The sequence below is a fragment of the Cebus imitator genome, unplaced genomic scaffold (genome assembly GCF_001604975.1).
Source record: "Cebus imitator isolate Cc_AM_T3 unplaced genomic scaffold, Cebus_imitator-1.0 Scaffold9, whole genome shotgun sequence".
Classification (NCBI taxonomy): domain Eukaryota; kingdom Metazoa; phylum Chordata; class Mammalia; order Primates; family Cebidae; genus Cebus; species Cebus imitator.
In genome coordinates, this window is record NW_016107324.1 from 7,877,457 (window position 1) to 7,901,889 (window position 24,433).

General features: G+C 38.5%; 1 protein-coding gene across 3 annotated transcripts in view; it reads left to right on the top strand.

Moving 5' to 3' along the window:
* FBN1 (fibrillin 1) overlaps window positions 1-24,433 on the top strand; it is a 235,950-nt gene that overhangs the window by 192,106 nt on the left and 19,411 nt on the right. For all 3 annotated transcript variants that reach the window (XR_001830020.2, XM_017545034.2, XM_017545044.2), the window contains 12 exons: window positions 1,905-2,027; window positions 5,686-5,811; window positions 7,750-7,866; window positions 9,144-9,272; window positions 9,940-10,059; window positions 13,019-13,144; window positions 16,997-17,146; window positions 17,523-17,588; window positions 17,830-17,946; window positions 20,027-20,146; window positions 21,722-21,844; window positions 23,904-24,035. Coding sequence is in view for 2 of the 3 variants with exons in the window: in XM_017545034.2 (XP_017400523.1) it covers window positions 1,905-2,027; window positions 5,686-5,811; window positions 7,750-7,866; window positions 9,144-9,272; window positions 9,940-10,059; window positions 13,019-13,144; window positions 16,997-17,146; window positions 17,523-17,588; window positions 17,830-17,946; window positions 20,027-20,146; window positions 21,722-21,844; window positions 23,904-24,035 (1,449 nt within the window). In the remaining variant the exon portion in view is untranslated. The remainder of the gene's footprint in view (window positions 1-1,904; window positions 2,028-5,685; window positions 5,812-7,749; window positions 7,867-9,143; window positions 9,273-9,939; window positions 10,060-13,018; window positions 13,145-16,996; window positions 17,147-17,522; window positions 17,589-17,829; window positions 17,947-20,026; window positions 20,147-21,721; window positions 21,845-23,903; window positions 24,036-24,433) is intronic.

A 24,433-nucleotide genomic window follows, 5' to 3' on the forward strand; every position in this document is an offset into this window, starting at 1 on the left:
GCTGGGATTACAGGCACGCACCACCATGCCCAGCTAATTTTTTGTATTTTTAGTAGAGACGGGGTTTCACCATGTTGACCAGGATGGTCTCGATCTCTTGACCTCGTGATCCACCCGCCTCGGCCTCCCAAAGTGCTGGGATTACAGGCTTGAGCCACCGCGCCAGGCAGACTTGCAGTAACTTTTGTAATGCCACGATTTTGAACTATATTAGGTATCTGGATTTTTTTTTTTTTTTTAAAGTAAACAACCCCTAAGCAAAATCAAAGCTCTGGAGCACACAATATCCATTATCCAAAATCTTTTCTGTTTTAATGAGAGTTGGTTTGTTTTCAGTATGGTAACTCCCATGTTAGGTTTTCTTGATTTGACTGCCTTGTGGCAGTAATTTGAGCAGGCGTCTCTACAGCCCTATACCTGAAAGCACTCTACAGACCAGGAGCAGCTGCATCAGCTGCGAGCTTATTAGAAATTCAGAATCTCGGGCCATTTCCCAGACATGCCAAGTCAGAATCTGCCTTTTAGCAAGATCCCAAGTGATTCATGTGGACTTTAAAATTGGAGATGTTCTGCTCTTGCAGCCTTTCAGACAATAGCACCCTTAATGAAACATAAAATCCAGAGCTTTGAGGAAATTCAAGGCTTCCTAGGAGATTAATCTATACCCATGTCAAGTGCTGGCCCTAGCAGCCAAATTCCGTGACTTTTTGTTAGACATGGGTATCATTAGAGTTCATATGTGGTCATAAATCAAGCACTTGCATTTATAAATATTACTGAAGTGGGAAAGTTTAGATAATGGGCTTTCAGTCTTCCTTTCTCTTTTTTTAAAAAATAGACTTTATTTTCTCGTATAGTTTTAGATTCACAGCAATATTGAGAAGACACAGGAATTTATCATATATTCACTACCCCTCCACAGGCGCAGTCTCCCCCACTATCAGCATCCCCCACCAGAGTGGTGCATTTGTTACAATTGAATCTCCGTTGACATCACTGTCACCCAGAGTCCACTCCAATGATTTACATTAGAGGTCACTGTTGGTGTTGTATATCCTGTGGGTTTGGAAAAATTTATGACATGTGTCTGCCATTCCATAACTACTCATAGAATAATTTCACTGCCCAAAAAATTATCTGTGCTTCTCCTGTTTATCCCCTACTCTCTGCTAGCCCCTGGCAACCAGTGATTTTTTTTTTTTACTGTCTCCATAGTTTTGCCTTTTCCAGAAGGTTATATAGTTGGAATCATACATTATGAAGCCTTTCCAGATTGGCTTCTGATTCACTTAGTAATATGCATTTAATTTTCTTTCTTTTTCTTTTTTTGGACACAGAGTTTTGCTCTTGTTGCCCAGGCTGGAGTGCAATGGTGTGATCTTGGCCCACTGCAACCTCTACCTTCCAGGCTCGAGCTGTTCTCCTGCCTCAGCTTCCCAAGTCACTGGGATTACAGGCTCCTGCCACCATGCCCAGCTAATTTTGTATTTTTACTAGAGATGGGATTTCACCACGTTGGTTAGGTTGGTCTCGAACTCCTGACCTCAGGTGATCCATCTGCCTTGGCCTCCCAAAGTACTGGGATTATAGGTGTGAGCCCACCGTGCCCGGCCATATTGAATTTTCTTCCATGCCTTTTCATGGCTTGATGGCTCATTTCTTTTTAGTGCTAAGTAACATTCCATTGTCTGAATGTACCACAGTTTATTTATTCATTCACCTATTGAAGGACGTCTGGGTTGCTTCCAAATTCTGGCAACGAATAAAGCTGCTGTTACACATCTGTGTTGTCTTTTCAATAGAAAAGATCAAAGTAAAATATAAATTCATTTTCATGTGAGAGGCTTTGTTGACTGGACACCAGATTCTGTTCTCCTTCGAATTCAGTTCTCTTCTGCTCGTAGATATTGATGAGTGTCAGAACGGCCCAGTGTGCCAGCGCAATGCCGAATGCATCAACACTGCGGGCAGCTACCGCTGCGACTGTAAGCCCGGCTACCGCTTCACTTCCACGGGACAGTGCAATGGTATGTAGTGCCCCCCAGGCTGGACGTGCCCACCCACAAGTTTGTCTTCATGAAGCTTCAGATATCTGGGTTTCTTTTCAGATAGTTAAGCTGAAGAAAATGTGAGTTAGGATTTAGATTATTGAACTCTAATAACTAAATTGGAAAAAAGGATATTTTCAAAATGTCTAAACACTTAGCTTTTTAATCCCCTTTCTAGAGGAGCCGTTTTCAAACAGAAGTAAATCATTTCAGTAAACAGATTTCATATCTTCCTGTCTGCTGCCCTGCCTGCAGACACTCACCCCTATACGTTACACACACATACAGAATCATGCATACATACACTCCCCTAAGCAACATTTAGGACCAAATGATTTTTTTTTTCTCATGCAGAATCCCTCTCAGAAAAGTGAGGTTTTCGCCATTTTGGCTACATACCCCAAGTCTAGACAGTGAAGCTCTCCTGAGCTGAATCAGATTAATCTGCATAAACAGAACAAAACCATTGCTTTTCTTCTCAGTCATCTTACAGGGAAAGAATCACTCACTGAAGGCTGCAAAAGTCAACAACTTTTATTAGCTGTTTATTACCATGTCCCCTAGAGGTTAGATTTTTTGTTGTTCACTTTTGTCAGGGATGTGATAGAAATAAGAAGCGTGGTGAATTATCAAGCTCAGTGCATGGTGAAGTTATTCAGCATCTGGTGGTATCTTGTAGCCAGTGATATAAAAATTTGAAAGACTAGCATTTCATCCCAGTAGCAAAACAATACCTCAGAATGATTTTCCTGTAAGTTTTTAAGTAATTCTGAACCATTGTATATTTAGAAAAATATCAGTGTATATTTAGCAAAGCAAATCATTGTATCTTAGGAAGAATGTGTTATTTTGCTCATGGTTCATTTCACAGGGGGTTTCCTGGATATTTTATGTATTTGTGAATGAAACAACACAGGGGAACGTGGTCAGGTTTTTCTTGGATTTCCTTACCTACCAGTGATTAAGTGGTAGGAAGTGCACTGTTCTCTTTAGGGTATTTTGCATTGTTTTATGAGACCTTGGTGGGAAGAGGGTGTAATAGCCAAACAAAAAATCACATTGAGAATCAAGACTTGTTTTGTTGAGTTCAAAGGAACATGTGTAAGTATTTAGCATTTTGTCAACAGAGCTGTTGCTATCCATGTAATAATACAGGACAGGAAAAGTGGGGATGTCTCTGATATGAACCACAATACCCTAGTGAAACCTGGCATTAATACCACTTCCCTGCATTTTGCTCGTAATTTATATTTCTTTAGAAATGGATGAAGTAATTCCAGTCAAAATAAAGAATTGCTGATAATATAGAATGAGTCATTTCATACCATTTCACACTCAGGTAAGAAGTGGGACAGAGCCGTTACTAGATCAAGATAAGACATTCAGCCATAACCTGCTGGGCTGGAGCCCTTTACTGTTTTCTTGTAGAAGACTAACATACATTAAATGCACCCAGCTGTAAGTGTTGCGTATATTTGCAGCCAAAACCTTGATTTCCTTTATTCATTGAAAACCTCAGAAGAAAGGGAATGAACTTCAGTTTTGCAGCCATTCAGCCAGATAGGTTGAAGACTTCATTCTAGAAATGTCTTTATTTATGTCTTACTTTTAAAATACCTTTAAATGCTATTCTACACTTAGCATTTTTTTCAGGCATGCTGCGAAGTACTCCTTTTTACCTCTGTTTAAAATGAAAATAACGAAAACTTTCTCTTCATCACGAGATCTTTATTTGAATGCATAAGCACATTATTTCAAAGCCCAAATCACAGCTGGCCATAGCACCCATATCATTGCTGAGAGAGCTGAGAGAACAATTAGATATCTGAGCTCAGGTTGGTAGTCTGATAGCAAAAACCGGATAGTTAGAGCAAATGCAACCCCCTTCTGAAATGTCTTGCCCACCTAAAGACAAGTAACAGTTTCTTCCCAGCTACTTCCTCATAGTGTCCTCTGTATGCTGACTGTTTGGGTTTCTTTCCACAGTAGCCTGTTCAAACCTCCTATCTCACCCTCAAATATGAGCTAAGAGTTCAAATTCTGGTGCTTATAGGAACCTAGATACCTACTCTAGTTTTACCAGTAGAACTCCAAAATACTCTCCATATTTCATTTTTCATATGAAAAATGAAGATGGCTTTATTTAAACCATCATGAAATAGGGCAGTAGATGAAAAGAAATTCCTAATTAGGGATCCCTTCCTAATACGATCCTAAGGCTCTCTATTTCCTTGTAGAACCCAGACATAAGACAGACCTTGTCCCCTGGATACTTCCAGATCCAGTACTACCTGAAGGTGCCAAAGTTTTGGGCCAGCTGTGGTAGGACCTGAGATACCTTCCTCAAGATCAAAAATCAATTTCCTCTTCCTATACTGGGAAACAGTCTATTCACTTTAAATTCATTTTCTCAAATGGGAATAATCATATTGTTAAATAGCATTTCTGCATAGGCTAGCAGTAGTTCCTAAGCTGCTGTATTCCGATTTCCCCTCATATTGATATATTCAACTTCACTTGGAATTTCTAAATGGTATGGTGATTCATCTACTAAATAGGAGTAGTCATAAAAATGGCAACCTGAATACATGAAATGGAGGAGATGTTCATTATTCTGGGATAGAGAGGGTTGCTCTGTGCTGCAAAAAGTGTCCATTCATGATTACTATGTTCTGAGTAGACAAGGCAGGCAAACAGCAAGTCTGGAGTATTCAACTAAGAGCAGAATGCCGTCTACCCTACAGCATCTGCAGCAAAGATGGCACTCCATTTGCTTTCTTCTGTGGAAAATCAGAATGGCACAGTGCTCTTCAAAGCACATTTACTCTAAACATAAAACTTAAAAAAATTAGAGACATAAGTAGGCATGTAATTCTGTCGCTTGTGAATTCATGCATTAAATTCTGCCCCTCAGATAATCAGATTTCAGGAAAGCAACAAAGATTCAGTTGATTATAAACATAATTTACAGCTTAAAGACTGGCAGAAGCAAGATGAGAGGGCTTCCTTTTGAATGGATGAGAATAAAAAGAGAGTATTCAGGTTGTCACATGCTAAGAGGAGCCCTGTGTGTACGTGAATACTTGGTGAAGATGGAATAAAAAGTTATAGGAACAAGACAAAACAAAGAGATGCAACTTGAACAGGGGGCCATGTGGGTTGTCCATCAAGAAAAACTTAATCTTAGCATGGGATTTTACTTTGATATAAATTTCCAAAGGAAGCCATGAACTATCCATGACTTGAGGCACCAAATCTTAACTAGACAAAATACTTCCATTAATTCCACAGCCTCTGGTGCTGCGTAGGCAGATAATCAAACAGAAAATCCTCCCAGCTTGAATTGTTTTCCCCATTTTACTTCTAAGTTATAAATATTCATCTTTTAGAATATGTTTTGATTACTTCCCCTTGTTTTTTATTGTGTCATATATTGTTAACATACTCTGAATATGCCTGGTAAATGAGAGTAAGTTTTAATCCATTTTGATGCAAAAATACATATATATATATATATATGTCTGTCACACTAACTTAGTTTAGAGCTAGGATTACTCTTGAGAACAATAGCTAGAAGTAAGTTATTCAATTATGGTGCGTCTTCTAAGTTCTCACTTAAGATGCTTTTTATTTACAGATCGTAATGAATGTCAAGAAATCCCCAACATATGCAGTCATGGGCAGTGCATTGACACGGTTGGAAGTTTTTATTGCATTTGCCACACTGGTTTTAAAACAAATGCTGACCAAACCATGTGCTTGGGTAAGTATGCAATTATTATTATGTTTTTTTATATGCTACTGAAAACTTCATTTGAATCTAAATATTGATAAAATTTAATACTGAGCCTTTTAATAGTATTTTTGCTATCTACAAAATAAAAACATGGGCAGGTATGCAGCAGTGATGTCCTATTTAATCTTTGGCAATCTGAACATGATAAACTTCTTCCTTGTTCATTTGGCTGTCAATTTAGAAAACCTTGACTAAGGGATAAATTGAAAAAGACATTAATACAAAAAAATATTTTTTATTAATGTTAATAAGCTATGATTCGTATGTAATGTTGATGTGGACTTCCTTTTGAATTGAGCTTTTGAGTGTGAGATGAGCATTTTTTCCAGAGGGGTTTGTGTATAGTGTGTACCAGATCCTCAAAGGCAAATTTATACATTTTATTAAGGCAAAGAAAAGTTATTCATTTTTCTAGAGGAAAAAGAGTTCAGGATTTTAAATCTCTTCCCTGATTTCTCTAGTGTCAGGATGTTGATTTAGAAAACTTCAGTGTATAATTATTCCTTTTCTCCTTTTCCTTCCTTTTTTTTTTTTTCTACTTTAAAGCAATACCATTAAATCTTTTGGGGACATTAACAACATGAATTAGATTCATGGCTGAAAGAACAGTTAATATGGTAATGTTTAAAGTCCTTGACTTTGGCTGTAACTGGATTCATCCATTTGGGAATGTTCTCATAAAGTTGTATCTTCTCCAGAGTGATGACATGTTTTAAATGACAGGAGCATTGACAGCCCTGTTCATTACTGGGCAGCTAACCTGTGCAAAAACCATGATGACCCTGCCCAACTTTCTTTCTACTTCTCTCATCTGAATTTTTTGGAACCTCCTAACATAGAACCTCCCCTACCAAAGACCTTCACCAGTTTGGCTAAGAATTAATCAAGACAGAAATTCTTGATTGCTAGCAATGACTCAACTGGGTGTAGTCTTCAACCACACACACACAGACACATTAGAGTCCCTTTGGGTTAGCAATAGCTTCCTGATTCAGGAATCACGGATAATTTACCTTCATGTCCAAAATGTGAAAAGAAAGGAAATCCCAGCTCTCTTCATTACATTCTGCCATTCTCTGTTGTTACCTTCCTCTCTCTCTCTCTCCTCCTTCATCCTTGTCCCTCCTCATGGTGCCTCATTCTTTCAAACCAGCAGTAACAACTTTCTTTCATTAAATATTTTTCTTACTTCCTTCTTAATATAATGGCACCTACTCTTTATAAGAAACATGCCAGCTCTTGTGATAAGATGCAAGGACATGTAAGATGTCAGAGTAGCTTTACAAAGTTGTCAGAGAAAAGCACAGACCAATCAAAAGGTGAACAAGAATGCAAGCATGTATGAGAAGAACGAATTAAGTACCATCCCGTTGGGGTAGTTTAGAAGAGTGAGAGAAGCCATCATTGGTGGAAGTGGTCCTATGTGTTTAGGGACGTAGGGAAAAGGAAAAGTTGTCTGAAATGACAGGTGAGCTAGAAAGCCGAGTTATTTTGTTGCTGATTGTGGGGTAATGCCAGGTGAGTCACTGCTTTTTGGTAAATTGGAGTGAGAATCTTAAAGGTTGAAGTTTGCCAAAGGTGGCAACACCTCGAGACCCAGATGCACACACAGTTTTTTCCATTTTCAAGTGAAAATATTTGAGAAAAGTGGCAAGGGTGGAGAATTCTAGAAGTAAATAGAATAATTCTTGTTCAGGTCTCATGTCCTTAGCTTGCCTCCTTTCACTGGCCAGCCAAGGAAACCGTTTATTCCCAAGGTTTAGAGTTTGCCTCTGCGTGGTTTCTTGCAGGGATGACTGCTGCTAGAGAGGCTTTCTGAACCCTAAAATGCTCTTTAGCCACTGTAACCATGTAACCACTTTTTCTATTTATAATATGTTTCTTTATGGCTTTTCTTCCTACTAGACATAAATGAATGTGAAAGAGATGCCTGTGGGAATGGAACTTGCCGGAACACAATTGGTTCCTTCAACTGCCGCTGCAATCATGGTTTCATCTTGTCTCACAACAATGACTGCATAGGTGCGTGTGCAAAAGTGTGCATCAGCAAAGCAAGTCAGTTTTATATGTGTTCTTTGTAATTAGCATCATCTCTAGTGCTCTAGCTGTCTTTCAAAAATATATGCTATCTTATGCATAACAATTGGTAACAGGACTTGTCTCTCCTTATCCTTGAAGGATACTTTCTGAGACCTCCTGCGGATGTCTAAAACCACAGATAGTACTGAACCCTTTATATGTCGTGTTTTTTTCTATACATACATACCTAGACAAAAGTTTAATTTATAAATTAGGCATGGTAAGAGATTAACATCAATGACTAATAAGAAAATAGAACAATTATAAGAATATACAGTAATAAAAGTTATGTGAATGTATTTTCTTGCTCTCCATCTCTCTCTCTCTCTCAAAATATTTTATTGTGCTATACTCACCTGTTTTGGGATCACTGTTGACCTTGGGTAACTGAACCCCCAGAAAGCAAAACCATAGATAAGGGGGAACCACTGTAACTATATCCATTACTTTTACTAAAATGCTCATTAGCAGCTATAATAATTTTTACAGTTTGCTGCAAATTAATTTTTAAATTTTTATACTTTGCTGTAAAAAAAATTAATTTACAGCAAAGTATAAAAATTATAGCTGCTAATGAGTGTTACAATCTACTTTGCTGTAAATTAAATATATTTCAAAATAAATGGAATGAGATTCTTAAAAATTTTAAAATATACAAAAGTGATTCTTTGTATAGAATTATATGATTCAGGAATAGGAACCTTCTGGTCTAGATGTTTTGCTGCAGCCTCTCTTAAGTAAATCATGGAATCTATAAAATCTCCCTTCTAAAACATATAAGGCAAGAGTAATAAACCAAATTTTTAAATTTTATTGTACTATAGGCTAATTTAAATATTTCTAATTGCAAGAATACAAAACAATGGCCTCAGCTGAATTGTGTACTAGGATTTTATTTTTTAAATCTAAAAAAAATTTAAATCTAAAACTTAAAAATAAAATCTTAAGGAAAATCAAGGTAAAACGGGTAGGAAATTTAGATGTAAATTGTCATGTAAATTTAAATATAATAATGTAATCTTATTGTTAAATGTGCATAGGTGCTTAAAGCCAGTTCTCTTGCTGCCAGCTAGATCTTCATTGGAATTTCTTGTTTGGCTAAGCCAAGAAAGGCCACTAGAATTCAGAAAAAAGTATCTTTTCCTTTAAAAGTTTTGATTATTGCTGGGATTATGACATCTTTGGAATATATTAAGGGATTGTTGGGGTTTTTTCTGCAGATGTTGATGAATGTGCAAGTGGAAACGGGAATCTTTGCAGAAATGGCCAATGCATTAATACAGTCGGCTCTTTCCAGTGTCAGTGCAATGATGGCTATGAGGTGGCTCCAGATGGGAGGACCTGTGTGGGTAAGTACAGGGCTTGGAAAGACCTGGAAAGAATGCTTCCAGAGACCAATCAATGAATCATGCAGTCTCTATTCTAATGCTTCTTTCTGGAAACCTGGAGGAAAAGTCAAAATAGAATTATATTAATCCTCCCTATAAAGGCTTTGTTTTTATTTAAACATATATACATGTAAGAGAGAGAGAGAGAGTGTGTGTGTGTGTGTGTGTGTGTGTGTGTGTGTGTGTATAAAATCACTTTTTCCTTTATTTTAAAAATTAAAGCTATTGTACTCACAGAGAATACTGTAAAACAGTGAAATTGTTAAATTGCTCTGTAAGCAATTATGATTTCCCTTCTTATATTTTTTTCTTTAAAATACTTTTGTAGTAAGCTCTCATATTTTGGGTATCCTTAAAATCTTTATATACTCACTTACTTTGACATGCTACAATTTTCTGGAAATATTTAATTTGTGGCAGGTAAAATAAAATATGGTGTTATTCTGTATACTTTTGAAAGCTGGTAAAGCTTGTTTTTATTGTCACTTATTTTTCTTCATGGTGGAATTTTATGAACTTTAATTTGCTTTATGTATTTCTTTGATTTATTCTATTTTTTTTTTCAATTTTAATTGTTTGTTGGAAGTCATGCCAGTGGGAACCTCTTCTTTTTCCCTTTTCTTTGCAGATATCAATGAATGTCTTCTAGAACCAGGAAAATGTGCACCAGGTACCTGTCAAAACTTGGATGGGTCCTACAGATGCATTTGTCCACCTGGATACAGTCTTCAAAAGGACAAGTGTGAAGGTAGGAAGGCTATCAATGTTAGCAAATGAGGAGTATCGGGAACTTCACCAGACTTACCAAAATGAGGGTTTTTGTGATGATGTCTTCATTTTGGAATAGCTTATAAGAAACAAATCCAAGGGCGTAGGGTATGACATTGTCTCATCCTCTGGCAAGACAGGAAGCACTAATTCTCATGCTAATCTCTAATGAAGTTATTTTGCTTTGTGCATATGACCGATCATCCGATCCTGAGTCTTTTTCACTGTGCTTTTACACAGTTGGTAAGAATGCTGTCCCACTTCCGTTAGATTTTTTTTTAAGTGGCAATCCTTTGCGACTAAAAAAGCTCCTGATTCCAGTTAAAATCTTTAAATGACCACATTCAAGGTTGGATGAATGTGGTTTTATCATTTGTCTATTTTGTTTTTACCTATAGAGCAGTGGAAATGTGTTATTTGAAATAAATTCTCAGCAAGCTTTATAATATTCCTTTTTTAAAAAAAATAGAGATAGGATCTTACTCTGTCACCAGGTTGGAGTAGAGTGGAACAAGCATAGCTCACTGTAACCTTGAACTCCTGTTCAGGCGACCCTCCTGTCTCAGCCTCTGGAGTAGCTGGGACTACAGGCATGTGCCACCATACCTGGCTGATTTTTTACTTCTTTGTAGACATGGGGCCTCTCTATGTTGCCAGGTTGGTCTCAAACGATCCTTACTCCTTAGCCTCCAAAGGACATCCCTTTAAGTTCAACAAATATGTCATAGCATTAAGTGAAGAATATTAATTGCTAGAATTTCATAAATAAGTAAGGTTGAAAGGATTTTCAAGAAGTCACCTAGTTCACGCCCCTGACTTTAAAAAGGTCTGCATCTAATCCACAATGAGAATGTTCTCTATTTTTAATATCATCAATTAGAAATTTTATTATATATCCAATTTAAATAATCAAGTGGTGATATTTTAAATGGAAACACCTTATTGAAATTGTCTAGATGCAAATTTTTAAGCATGTTATTTTACTTTTATTAAAAATTTACTCTATTATCAGTGCATAAGTTCCCTAAAATGGACAGAATTAAGATATAAAGAAAGAAAAATGACTGCACAGTCAATGAATGTGCCCATTCTACAAAATTTGGCTCTATCCCAATAAGTTGGCACATAGAGGCTAATATCTACCATAACAGAAATGGTCATAGTAATAATAATTAAAAACAACCCCCCAAAATTGAGCATTTTTACAAAAGTTAACTTTTCTATTAAGAAAAGGTTGAGTATGGGGGTGGAAGGAGTGTCAGAATGGATTAATTCAATCATCAGTAGTAGCTCAGATTCATTAATAAACCACAGGGAACATTACACAGGTATAAACACAACCCAATAACCTGGCATGATGAAGAAGCTGATTTTGCACTGCACAGAAAGAAAATCACTTGGCATTGCACATTTGTAGAATATATATTGTGTGGTATTTACAATAGTAAATCAAGATAATAGAGTTAATTTCTCAACTTTTCCTTAGTTGGGCCTCTTGAGAACAAAGTTGTGTAATGCAAACACATTTTGGTGTGGCTAGAAACCTTTGCACAAATGTGAAAATAAAGAGCCCCAGGATACAAGGATATTTGATGTTTCGTTGAAAAAAAAAATCCCATAAAAGTAGCATGGCTCGGCCAGGCGTGGTCGCTAACGCCTGTAATCCTAGCACTTTGGGAGTCCAAGGTGGGCAGATCACAAGGTCAGGAGTTCGAGGGCAGCCTGACTGACTTGCTGAGACCCCATCTCTACTAAAAATATAAAAATTAGCCAGGTGTGGTGGTACATGCCTGTTATCCCAGCTACTCAGGAGGCTGAGGCAGGAAAATCACTTGAACCTGGGAGGCAAAGGTTGTAGTGAGCCGAGATTGCACCATTGCACTTGATCCTGGGCAACAGAGAGGGAGACTCTGTCTCAAAAATAATAATAAAAAATAAAAATAAAAGTAGCATGGCTCAAAATTAAGACTTACCACTTTGTTCACTACAAATTCCTGCTGAAAGTCAGGAGGAAAGATGAGTGAGTTTGAGTTTGGAGTAGAGTGGACATACTTTTTCCATAGGTAGAGTAATCATATTGATCAAACCAAGCCAATTCTGAAAGTAGAAAAGGGCACTATTAACAATAAAGTCAGGCCAACTGCCATAACCTGGGGCTGTCCCAGGCAAACTAGGACATATGGTTACTCAAGCCATTCAAACTTGATGTTGGCTACTCTTAACTATCCCTGTACAGGAGCTAAGATGTATAATATACTAAAGAAAACTTGCCACAATCCTAAGTGTACCAGTTTCCTATTATCTATATGATGCAAGAAAAAGCCTTTACAAGAAAGATATTTTTCTTTCTTTGGAAAGATTGACCCACAAATCAGTTAGGAGCCTCATTTTCTCTGATATCTTTAGTTTGCACTTCACAGGATACTTTACTGTCATGAGTCTTGCTGTTGTAAAATTCAGCTTTAGGGCTCTAGCATGGGGTATTGGGAAAAGTTCTGTGGATGGTTGGAGGGGAATCAGTTTGGTTCCAAGGCCTAGATCTCACATTGAGTAACTCACTATCAATGTGCTTAAAGTCTCAGAACAATGGTGCAGTATGGCTCAACAGTTTCATGCTTCTTTCCTGGCTTAGGGTGGTATGAAATTACTCTGACTTTTCTAGTTAGCCAGGCAATTCAGTCTGGGTAAGAGAGGTTTGTCACTGCACCCCTTAGAAGGCAGTTGCACGTTCTATTTTTTTATCAATAATTGTCAAAACTAATTTTTTAAAAGTCATGACAACCTAGAAGTGCAGTCCACAGCATTATGGTACAGAAAAATGCCTTTATTATTGTAAGAGTCTGGAAACGCAGTTGCCCATTGTACATCCACATTGTGTATTTGGTACCTGATGGTGTCTCCATCATGTTTTGACTTTGTTTGACTCATGATTCTTTTAGATATTGATGAGTGTGTTGAAGAGCCAGAAATTTGTGCCCTGGGCACATGCAGTAACACTGAAGGCAGCTTCAAATGTCTGTGTCCAGAAGGGTTTTCCTTGTCCTCCACTGGAAGAAGGTGCCAAGGTAAGTGTCTTTGAAGACTTTGGGGTTTCATTACTCCATGTTTATTTGTTGTGGTCTCATTTTTCAAACATGGCAAAACTCTGTTTCTTTGTGAACAAGAAGATGCAGAGTTTTCACTTACCCAGAGGTCTAATGATAACCATATGTCAGAAGGTTCATTTTCACGTTTAAGGTTAAAAACTCATCCATCAAGTTATGGTTGCTTATACAGCTGTACTGACACTTAAACCTCTCTCCCACTAAGAACACAAATGCTGATAGGCCCATCAGTGAGGAAGCACCTTGAGCCACTGAAACAGCAAAGCCTGATGGAAGCTGAGCTACATATCCCCACCTCTGAAGAGATAAGCTGAAAAATAGGGGTTCAAACTTAGACTTGAGACTGAAAAACTGCACATTAACCCATCTGCTTCTAGGATATGGTACTCATCCCTTGTATCACAAATTATCCAAGAAAACAAAAAATAAATTTAAACTGACCAGGATTCTTGCTGGGCCATGGTCCATTTTTAGGAATAATAATTGTCAACTGTTTCAGTAAAGATTTTCAAGGGTTTGCCAGCTGACTTTCACAATTTAAACAAATAAAAAGGATCCTGAACTTCAGCATAACACAGTGTGTGCTTACGTCAGAAAACTGTTTAGACTTTTCTAAACAATGCAATTGTGTATGCTTGTCTACATACATAAGGGAGCTTCATGAGTTCCGGTGGAGGGAGATGAAACAAACACATGTATTTCTCTTTTTTTCACCTGTATCTTCTGTTGTTTGGTTGTTACTGTTGTTTTGGTGTTGAGTTGGGGGTTTTTTTGGTTGTTGAGTTTTTTTTTTTCCCCATAGTTTTTTGTTTTTGCTTTCATATTACCAAATATGGAACAGGCACTGGATATCATTTTAAATTCAAAATCCTGGGTTTGGGGTCCCAGCCCTGCCATATGTAGCCTAGAGCAAGCCATTTAATCTTTTGGAAGCTCGATTTCCTCATTTTAAACAACAATAATATCTGCCCAACCAGTCTTACTGAATATGTGACAAAGCTTTGCTAGTTTCTGAGTCCTTTGTAGACTCTTGTTGTTATTCTAATGGTCTGAGTAACTTTTTACTTTTCAACTAGGTATTTTGGAAGTAAGAAGGAGAGCAGGTTGAGAATTCTCTAGTCGATTTCAGCTTGTTGGTAGTTGTCAGTGGTCTGCGTGGATTTCAGGGTGGTGCTTCATTCGAACAGATATTCTGTGTGGTACAGACCAGCCAGATAAATTCTAACTCTTGCTCCCTTGTTTTTGTGTGCCTTTGGCTTGGCCTGAAATTGGAAAGAAAGCAGTGAGAAACCAGGTGTGAATCTGCCGATGTGGCAGGCCAGGGGAAACTCCTAGGCTATTAATTCAATTTGCACTGGCCCATCACAGAGCAAGCTAACACTGCAGGAAGAATCAGCCCAGCTGTGAGCAGCCCTGCCACATGCTCAGCTCCAGGAGGCAGAGCCAGAACTGAGGAATGCAAGCAGGGAAAGTGACTTTTGTAGTTCTGATGAAATTTCAAGGTCATTAAGGGCTATTGGCAGATGGACTGGTAAACAGGCATCCCAGCGAGTCCTAGTTAAAGTATGTGGGTGAGTACAGCTCTCTTTCCCAACATGAGGCACCCTTGATTAATAAACCAATCTAGAGAATCACCACAAGCTAAAGTAAATCTCTTACAGAGCACAGATTTTGCTAGAGCCAGGTCATTGAGAGCTGGGTTTTTCTTTTAAGATGATAAATTAGGAGTCAGACTTCTATTGCCCATGAACTGAGAAAATTCCACAAAACTGTGGATAATGTTTTTTAAAAAGTGAATGTCACGGGACTCCGGTGGACAGATCGTGGCACTAAAGATCACAGGTGTAATTGAGCCAGTCCCACTTGCAAAGTTCAACAAAGGGAATTTGCCGCTTAGGCTGACTCAAAACTTCATGCGTTTGAGTCTCTGACTAATGCCGAGATTTCTTTTATCAGGGTGGAGTGGAGTGGTATGGGGGAGATAGAGCTGGGGTCTGGGACGAGGTCAGCGATGAAAGGAAAAGAGACTGAGAATTTTAACACACCAATATTAGAATATACATATTTAAAGAAACACTACAAACTGGAAGACAAAGCAGAGAGTTAAGTTTTCATATATGTGTTGAGACGTTTTTGTGAGTAGTCACTGAATTATATCTTAAGGTAGTTGGAGGCATAAATAATAAAAACAAGACTGATAAATACAAAACATTATATGTGACAAAGAACTTGAAGAATAAAAGAGATCAAAAGGTGTTCTCCAAGAAATGAGAATTTGTTCCATCTTGAAGTTTCTCTGCAAAGCAAATATTTGGGTGGCAGAGATGCTGCAGGACAAGAACTGACTTTTATTGCTTTTGATCTTCAGAAGGATAATCATTGAAAGGTGCTTCCCAGGTCTTAGCCACAACAGGTGGGGGTGTGGAATAGAAATTGGAGAGAGGATTTATTTGGATGAGTTGGTAGCCATGAAAGACTGAGCAACTTCATTGGGGAGGCTACCTGAACTTAACTAATATGATAGATAGATAGATGATAGATAGATAGATAGATTTAAAACTTTAATTCATGAAAACCTTTCCTTTGTTATCTCTGGCACTCTGTTATTCCTACATTGTCTTCTTTGTCATGAAATAAAATTGTTTTAACAGAAGTGCTTAGGTGGTTATGATAGTATGCTTTCTAGCGTTGAAAAACAGTAATGGAAGTGAAGGAAAAAGACAGAGGTGGTCAGATATAAAGAAAGAAGAATAGTACAGTCTGGGTATGAAAGCATTTCTTTTAAATCTGAAGACTGTGGCCTCTGTGTAATGAGAGGCGTTTTGCGGGGCTGTAAGTCAAGTTGGAGGGAAAACACGTTCCATACCTCTGGGTGAGCTCACTCTTATTTAGAGTCACCCAGTTTGTTCTGTAAGAAATGGAAAAGCCCGTTTCCAAAATTATGTCAAGCAGTGTTGGAGAATTTTGTAGGAAGTAGATCGCATCTTTTTTGTTGGAGTCATCAAGCAATAATCAATATTGAAGAAATATATTCTTTCAAAGAAAGACTATTCTGCTCCCACCCATCCACAGCCCTGCCCTCCTCTTCCTTCCCTCTCTGTGTTGAGCTAAAAAAGCTTCTTTTAAAAATTTAACATTGACACAGCTCTGTGTGTGTGTGTGTGTGTGTGTGTGTGTGTGTGTGTGTGTGTGTGTGTGTGTAAAATCTGCAAAAAGTCCCACTTGGATTTTGTAGCCAGCATCTCAAAGTATCTGCTTCACTGACCAACCCTTGTGTTGTATTTTTGCCCACCTACAAAGTTGCCACTTCTGTATTTGCTCTGTGCCTGTGATCTGGGATTTTATTTTGGTTCCAGAGTTTAGGGGACACAGAATAAACAATAAAGTGTGATATCACAGTACATATTAGAACTAAGAGGTTTCTCTTACTCTAGTGTGCTCACTAAGCATGATCTTGCAAACAAAGCTCTCAATGAAGGAATCTTTCAAATGATTCCATCTGTGGATTTTCCAATCCTGAAGTCACTAACAGGTGTCAATTATGAAAACTGTCAGTTTGGGATTTTATTGGATTCAAAGCAGGTTACTTTGAAATAGTGACTAAAATGAGAAGTAACAAATTTAAGGTTATGGGGTTGTTCATCAGATCTCACTATACAAAAGATGCCTATGACTTTAACAATCTCAGCTCAGTTGCCATTATAATCACATAAGGAGAACACATATAATATAGTGGGTTGTTCTTTATTCATTATCATACAATAAAGATTCAGTAGGAAAGCAATTGAAGGTTGTCATAACTTTATGCTGCAGATTTGCGAATGAGCTACTGTTACGCAAAGTTTGAAGGAGGAAAGTGTTCATCACCCAAATCCAGAAATCACTCCAAGCAGGAATGCTGCTGTGCGTTGAAGGGAGAAGGCTGGGGAGACCCCTGCGAACTGTGCCCCACTGAACCTGATGGTATGTCTGTCATCTGCATTTCTCTTTGGGCCATCCAAGGTGCAGACTGGCCACGCTGTAAGTAAGATAGTAGGCTTTAAAGACAGTAAGACAGTTTAATTTAATTATAAGTCTAATTAGAATGTTCATTAAAATTATTTTATCTCAGGAGCTCGGTAGTAATTTTCTTTTTAATTATGTCATGAATCATAGATGCCCAGGGAGTAGGCACAACATCTTAGGGAGTCTCGTTAACTTCCTCTGTTTTCTGGGCTTGTCTTGTCCGTCATTTATCAATATGCACAGCATGTGGCAATTTGGCTGCCTCAAAATGCTTACGGAGAAGCTTGTAATGAATTGCTATTGTTGTATCTATTAATGAGTGTCTCCACCACAGAGGCCTTCCGCCAGATCTGTCCTTACGGAAGTGGGATCATCGTGGGACCTGATGATTCAGCAGTTGGTCAGTTGCCTGTGCTGGATTCTCAGCATTTCTCAGTATTCTCAATCAGCTTCTTCTTCAGTTATTGTTATTTCTCTCCATCTATCTTGGAAAATGAAGTGTTACTGTTTTACCACTCGATTATATAATAATATTATTGCGTTATAATATTAGATATTCTATTGATTAAACACTGAAATGATCATAGTTTGTGTTTCAAAAATACCTTGTTATTCACTATTTTTTTTTTCTCTTGCTTAAGATATGGATGAATGCAAAGAACCCGATGTCTGTAAACATGGGCAGTGCATCAATACAGATGGCTCCTATCGCTGCGAGTGTCCCTTTGGTTATATTCTAGCAGGGAACGAATGTGTGGGTGAGTAATTAGTTCTCTTCCATTGGAATTTTACAAATTAGAAATTAAGCTATACAGCATTCACTGTATAGCCATGAATATAGGTTCCAAGATGGCACTGACGTAAGTTTTATCCATCCACTGATGTATCATTCATTTAAAATACTAGTGAGCCACCATCAGGAGCCAGGCACTGTGCAGGCTGCTCTGGGGCTGCAGCCCTGAACCCAGAAGACAAGTTCCTTCCTTGCATGGGCCTCACAGTCTAATGGGGAAGGCAGACACTCGACATGTCTTAAGAAATAATAGAAAAGACAACATCATAATGAAAGTCTTGGTGAAATTTTTAAAAAATTGTTAATGGTCATAATCTCATTCCATTACTAAATAAAAATGTTATCTGGATTCATTTACATTTAGTAACATGAAAGTTATATTCCCAGTATACAATCTTCTTGTTGTAACTGTTTTTAAAATGTCAAATAATGGCTCCAATGGCTGGCCTTTGACCCTTAATCAACACTAACTCTAAGTTAAATCCAAATATTATATTTAGTTATGTAAGAATTGCAAAGCAATTCAATATAACCTAATTAATACTAGCACAAATGCTGAGAGTGTGTCTGTGTGAATTAGGAAGTACTCTTTCCATAAGGAAATCAGGTCATGAAGATTTCAGCTCCAGCTCTGGCTGTGGGAGTTTTAGCAAGATTTTTAGCTTTTCCAGGCCTTAGAATGTAATATCATGTAGGTAAAATCACATTTCTAATTACCTTTGTAGCTCTAAAGATCAGTGATACTGGGATTTTTATTACCTTGAAAGAGAAATAATATTCTTGACAGTGCAATATGATTTAATATGACAGTAAAGCAAAAGCAAATTTTCAATGTTTTCTTCTTGGACTCTTCAGTTCGTGCTAATATGTGCATGCGAAATAAGCCTCTTCACCTAGGAGCGCCCACCTTAGGCTCTTCCCTCCCCTTTTGACTTAAGAACCTCAGCAGAAGATACAACCCTTGACAAGAGCCATTACTCTTCTGTGCCTTAGATAGCGCAAATGTTATTTCTCAAAATTATTTCTTTGCCAAGGGGCGATATTCTCCCCAAAGGATGTGTCAGAATAAGAACAGCGAGTATTCTAGGTGGATGGGTTAGAAGGCGCACGTGTGTGTGTCTGTCTTTCTAAGATTTGTTCTCTCTGCTTGTGTTTTAGAGTGATCATAACCTAAATATATATTTTCTAGCCATTCCTCTGCCTAATTTAAACCATCTGGGTTCAACAGAATCAACAAAATCTACTTGAATCTTGATTTTATTCATTATATTAATTTTACTTAACCTCTGGTCTTTTAAGTTTAGTCTTTTATTTTATATCTGGCAAAAATCCATCATGTTTAAGGCTTCTTGGGGAGTGATGTAAGGCCAAACTGGAGATGTATTTCTAGCTTTAAACAAGCAGAAACTGTTGATGGGTTGTAGGAGGCTTTTTTTTTTTTTTTTTTTTAAACCCTTAGAGCATCTGCTCCAAGTAGAAGATTTAGCTTATAATGCGGGAGACTGGGGAAACCCGTGGAGAAGAGCACTGTAAGGGCTAGATGTCAGGCACCGTCATCCTCACTGTCATTGTCACTGAGCAAGCCAAATTTCATGGCTGTAAACCTGAGATAATAAGACATGCACACTCCTTTGTTGCAAGAACAGAATGAAAATTAAACATTATACATTAAGCTGGGCATGGTGGCTCATACCTGTAATCCCAGCACTTTGGGAGCCTGAGGTGGATGGATTGCTTGAGGTCAGGAGTTTGAGACCAGCCTGGCCAACATGGCAAAACCCCATCTCTATTAAAAATTTAAAAATTACCTGGGCGTGGTGGTGTGCACTTCTAATTCCATCTACTCAGGAGGCTGAGGCATGTGAATCTCTTGAACCTGAGAGGCAGGGGTTACAGTGAGCCAAGATCATGCCTCTGCACTCCATCCTGGATGATGGTGTGAGACTGTCTCAAAAAAAAAAAAAAAAAAAATTACAGTTCAAAATACTCTGATAGAATAAAAGGTATTAGTTCATCATGTTTTGGGCATACTTGGTTGCTTGCAGATACTGATGAATGTTCTGTGGGCAATCCTTGTGGAAATGGAACGTGCAAGAATGTGATTGGAGGTTTCGAATGCACCTGTGAGGAGGGATTTGAGCCGGGTCCAATGATGACATGTGAAGGTACGTCTCTTAAACGAGAACAGTTGATTACATGTACTGATCATGGGAACAGTTAGTTGATTACAAGTCTTAATATTAAATACTACTGAGGGTGTATGTAATAAAGATCATCTAGGCCTGATGGGCCATTTGATCATTCTTCTTTTGTGGCCTCTTCTCTGCAGGGAAAGGGAGATATCCAAGAAAGATGTGGCTGTGTGCTCATGGCGCATGCGTCTACACTGTATCTCAGAGAGTTCTTGTTGGCGTCTCCCTATTATTTATATTTAGATGCCCCTGTGTTGTTTACTACCTTCTTTCTTATTCTTACTTTCCCCTTCTGTTTGTCTCTCGTGCTCCCTTTCTTTTTCTTTCTCTTCTGTTTCTAGAAGCACTGCACACTGAGATAACCACCAACATCCTGTAGCCATCTGGAAGCAATCACAGCAAAAGCGGATGCCTATACTATATAAGCATCTGTAAAGTGTCCATCCATAAGCCTGGTAGAATGTATAGGAAGAAGGAAAGGGGAGGAAGTATCTAGAGCAGTGGCTCTCAAACGTTGGTTCCCAAGAGCAGCTGTATCAGCATCGCCTGGGAACTTACTAGAAATACGACATTTTCAGGTCTCATCCAAGACCTCCTAAATCAGAAACTCGGGGAGTGGGGTGGGGCCCAGCAGCCCTCTAGGTGATCTGATACACTCTCAAGTAGGGATTCACTGGCCTAAGGCAAGAATGAAGGAGAAGTAAAGGCAGAGGATAAAGTTGATGCAAAGAGAGTTCTTCCGCAGAAAGGACCCATCCATGCCCATTGTCAGAGTTGTGGTAAATCTGTAAAGGTTGTGACTAAGTCATGATCTGGGCCCTCACTCATGTTCTCAGTCAGCACTGGGCTTCGGGAGCAACATGATAGTTGAGATGGTCTATTTTAACCCTGCTTTTCCAAAACACATTCTGATGGTTCCAAACTCTGCATTCCACAGAAATAACTTTTTTTTTTCCATTAATGGTAAATCATTCTCATCTATTTAAGGTTTCAACATGGACATTTGTGTAAACCAAGTGTCTCTGTCAGTATAAAATGATCTGTAACACTATTTGCTTGGGCAGAAGAATCGCTGTTATTTCACAGGAGCCTCTTTGTTTGGGGGGAGAGAGGTGGTTTAAGAATATTGGAGGAGTTAGTTTCTGTTCTGCCCACAGTCATTTTGGCAGAATGGGAGAAAACGGATTCCCATGCCATGTCACTGTAGGGAGTGGCAAATGGTCAACCTGAGCCTTCAAAGCCAGAATTTCAGAAAAGTCCCTCATACATAGGGTGGCCTGTAGTTTCCCATCCACCTAAATAATCATTAATAATTATACCAGAATAACAAACATAAACTAGGACTGTGCTGGGAGAACCAGGATGGATGGTCACCCTACTTATACAACTATGAAATAATCAACCCTTTTATAATTGCCTGGAAATAGGAGACCGCTTTATGCATCCATATTTATGACAATGAAGCATTGCAACTGTTGGTGAAAGTTTGAGTTTTTAGTTTTTGTTGCTGTCCATGATCCCTTATTTTCTTACTTTCTTCTGTTGCAGATATAAATGAATGTGCCCAGAATCCTCTGCTCTGTGCCTTCCGATGTGTGAACACTTATGGATCATATGAATGCAAATGTCCTGTGGGATATGTTCTCAGAGAAGACCGTAGGATGTGCAGAGGTGAGTCATCGTGTTCAAGGTCATCTAAACCAGGAAACTCTGTGAGGAGAGATGTCCCTCAGAGCTTCCATTAGTAGGGGAGGGCTGGGAATTGGGGAATATAAATAGTCCATGGGACAATATGGGGGTTGTCACTGCCATGTTTTCCCCTAAATCGTAGCTGGAAGCATCATCAAGCCAAGTTGAGGACTGCACTGCAGATCCTTTATTAGGACTCACTGTACATTGCATACTCACAACATGCTGGTATTTCTACAGGATGTGGGAATATAAAGCAAAAGACATTTCCCCACATTCAGAACACCCAATATGAAGAAACTGAGATAGATAGAAACAAATAAGGTATCGTAATACAGTGTGATAAATGCTATGGTGGTTTTATACACACATACACACACACACACACACACACACATATATATATATATATAATGCTCTGAGAACACCAAAGGATATTCTGTTTTAAGAATGAGGTAACATGTGAAATCTACTTTAGCTAAACCATCTCCATTAAAAATGCCTCCTGAGCACCTGCAATTTCCTAAGCACTGAACTAGGCTCTATTTAACAAATTTCAGTAATCATAGAGTTTGCGCTTGAAGAGCTCCGATTTGCTCCTCTCAAGATCTTAAATGAACAAACACCTGTTCTTTCAAGATGATGTAAATACAATTTTGCTTAAGGGTGAGGAGATTTCCTACATGAAAGGTCCTAATCATATGCAGAATAAATTTCAAATTTCTCACCTCAGACTATGTAAAAGGGAAAGAAAGAAATACAATGGGACAGAAAGTAAAGACTGAGGAAGGCCCAACCAAGTCCAGAAAAGGATATGAAGGAGGAAAGAACCAGTAGAGAATAAGATATCTGCAGATGTTTGGCTTTTTATTAAAGTATAAAAACCAAAGCTCTTATTACATAAGTCATTCTATTGTATCCTATTTATTAACATTATCATATAAAAATCATATTATATTGGCCAGGCGTGGTAGCGCACACCTATAATCCCAGCACTTTGGGAGGCCAAGGTGGGTGGATCACCTGAGGTCAAGTGTTCGAGACCAGCCTGGCCAACATGGCGAAACTCTGTCTCTACTAAAAATACAAAAATTAGTTGGGCATGATGGCGCATTCTTGTAATCCCAGCTACTCAGGAGGCTGAGGCAGGAGAATAGCTTGAACGCGGGAGGCGGAGTTTGCAGTGAGTCGAGATGGTGCCAATGCACTCCTGCCTGGATGATGGAGTAAGACTGTATCTCAAAAAATAATAATATATTGTGTTATATAATTATTGTATAATGTAAGCTTTGATTTGTTACTCTTATATGATTGTAGTACTGTTACAATTATTGCATTATATATTGTGATTATGATGCTGCTACAATTGTTATATTAAGATATATCCATTGTATTATAATTACATGAGGCCCTTTTAAATTAGTCAAAAAGAATTAGAAATCATGCTTCAACAAAGGAGTATAAAAAGAAAGGGACAAGCAGACATGGTGGGTCACACCTATAATCCCAGCACCTTGGGAGGCCGAGGTGAGTGGAACACTTGAGGCCAGGAGTCTGAGACGAGCCTGGACAATATGGTGAAACCCTGTCTCTACTGAAAATACAGGAAAAAAAAAATTAGCCAGGCTTGGTGGTGTATGCCTTTAATCCCAGATACTGGGGACGCTGAGGTATGAGAATCACTTGAACCCAGGAGGCGGAGGTTGAAGTGAGCCAAGATCGGGCCACTCCACTCCTGCCATGTCAACAGAGAGAGACTCTGTCACAAAAATAAATAAAAAAGGAAGAGAAGAGAGAAAAGGCATGATTAAAATCATGCTTCTTGAAGAGGTTGTCAATTGATTAGGGAGCAATTTCTTCAAGTTCAAAGGTGATTAGAAGATTCCATTCTTTAGAGATCATACTCAACACAGCAGAAGGAAATACAGCCAATACTGAAATACCATAGATGAAAACTGGTTACTTACTAACATTTTGTGTTTAAAAGTCAGGCAGATATATGCATTTTTTTGAAAAATTTGCAATTGTACATTTTTTACAGACGAGGATGAGTGTGAGGAGGGAAAACATGACTGTACTGAAAAACAAATGGAATGCAAGAACCTCATTGGCACATACATGTGCATCTGTGGACCCGGGTATCAGCGGAGACCTGATGGAGAAGGCTGTGTAGGTAAGAGGATCCCTGTGGAAGGAGCTTTGAGTGTGCTAGAAGTGACCGTGGGCAGAAGGAACCTGGGCTCTGAGTTCTTGTGACACTGTGTTCACTTATCTCAAGTCAAGACTCTCCATGGCGGTGCTCTTGCCTCTTGATCATTTGTGAATTCTAGGAGCGCGGTCATTCTCCCTCTCAACTGGCCTTTCTCTCTACTTTCTTGACATGTTTGCTGCCAGGATTTGAACAGCATGCCTTTTCTCTCTTCCCCTACTTTACTTTCCATACTTTTTGTTAATTGGGGGGTTAATTCTCCCCATCACATTGGAATGCCTCCCCATTGATTTAACTTTGCTACCAGGACCCTGACATTGAGTATAAATGTCAGGACCCTGGTAGCAAATAATCCTGGTTCA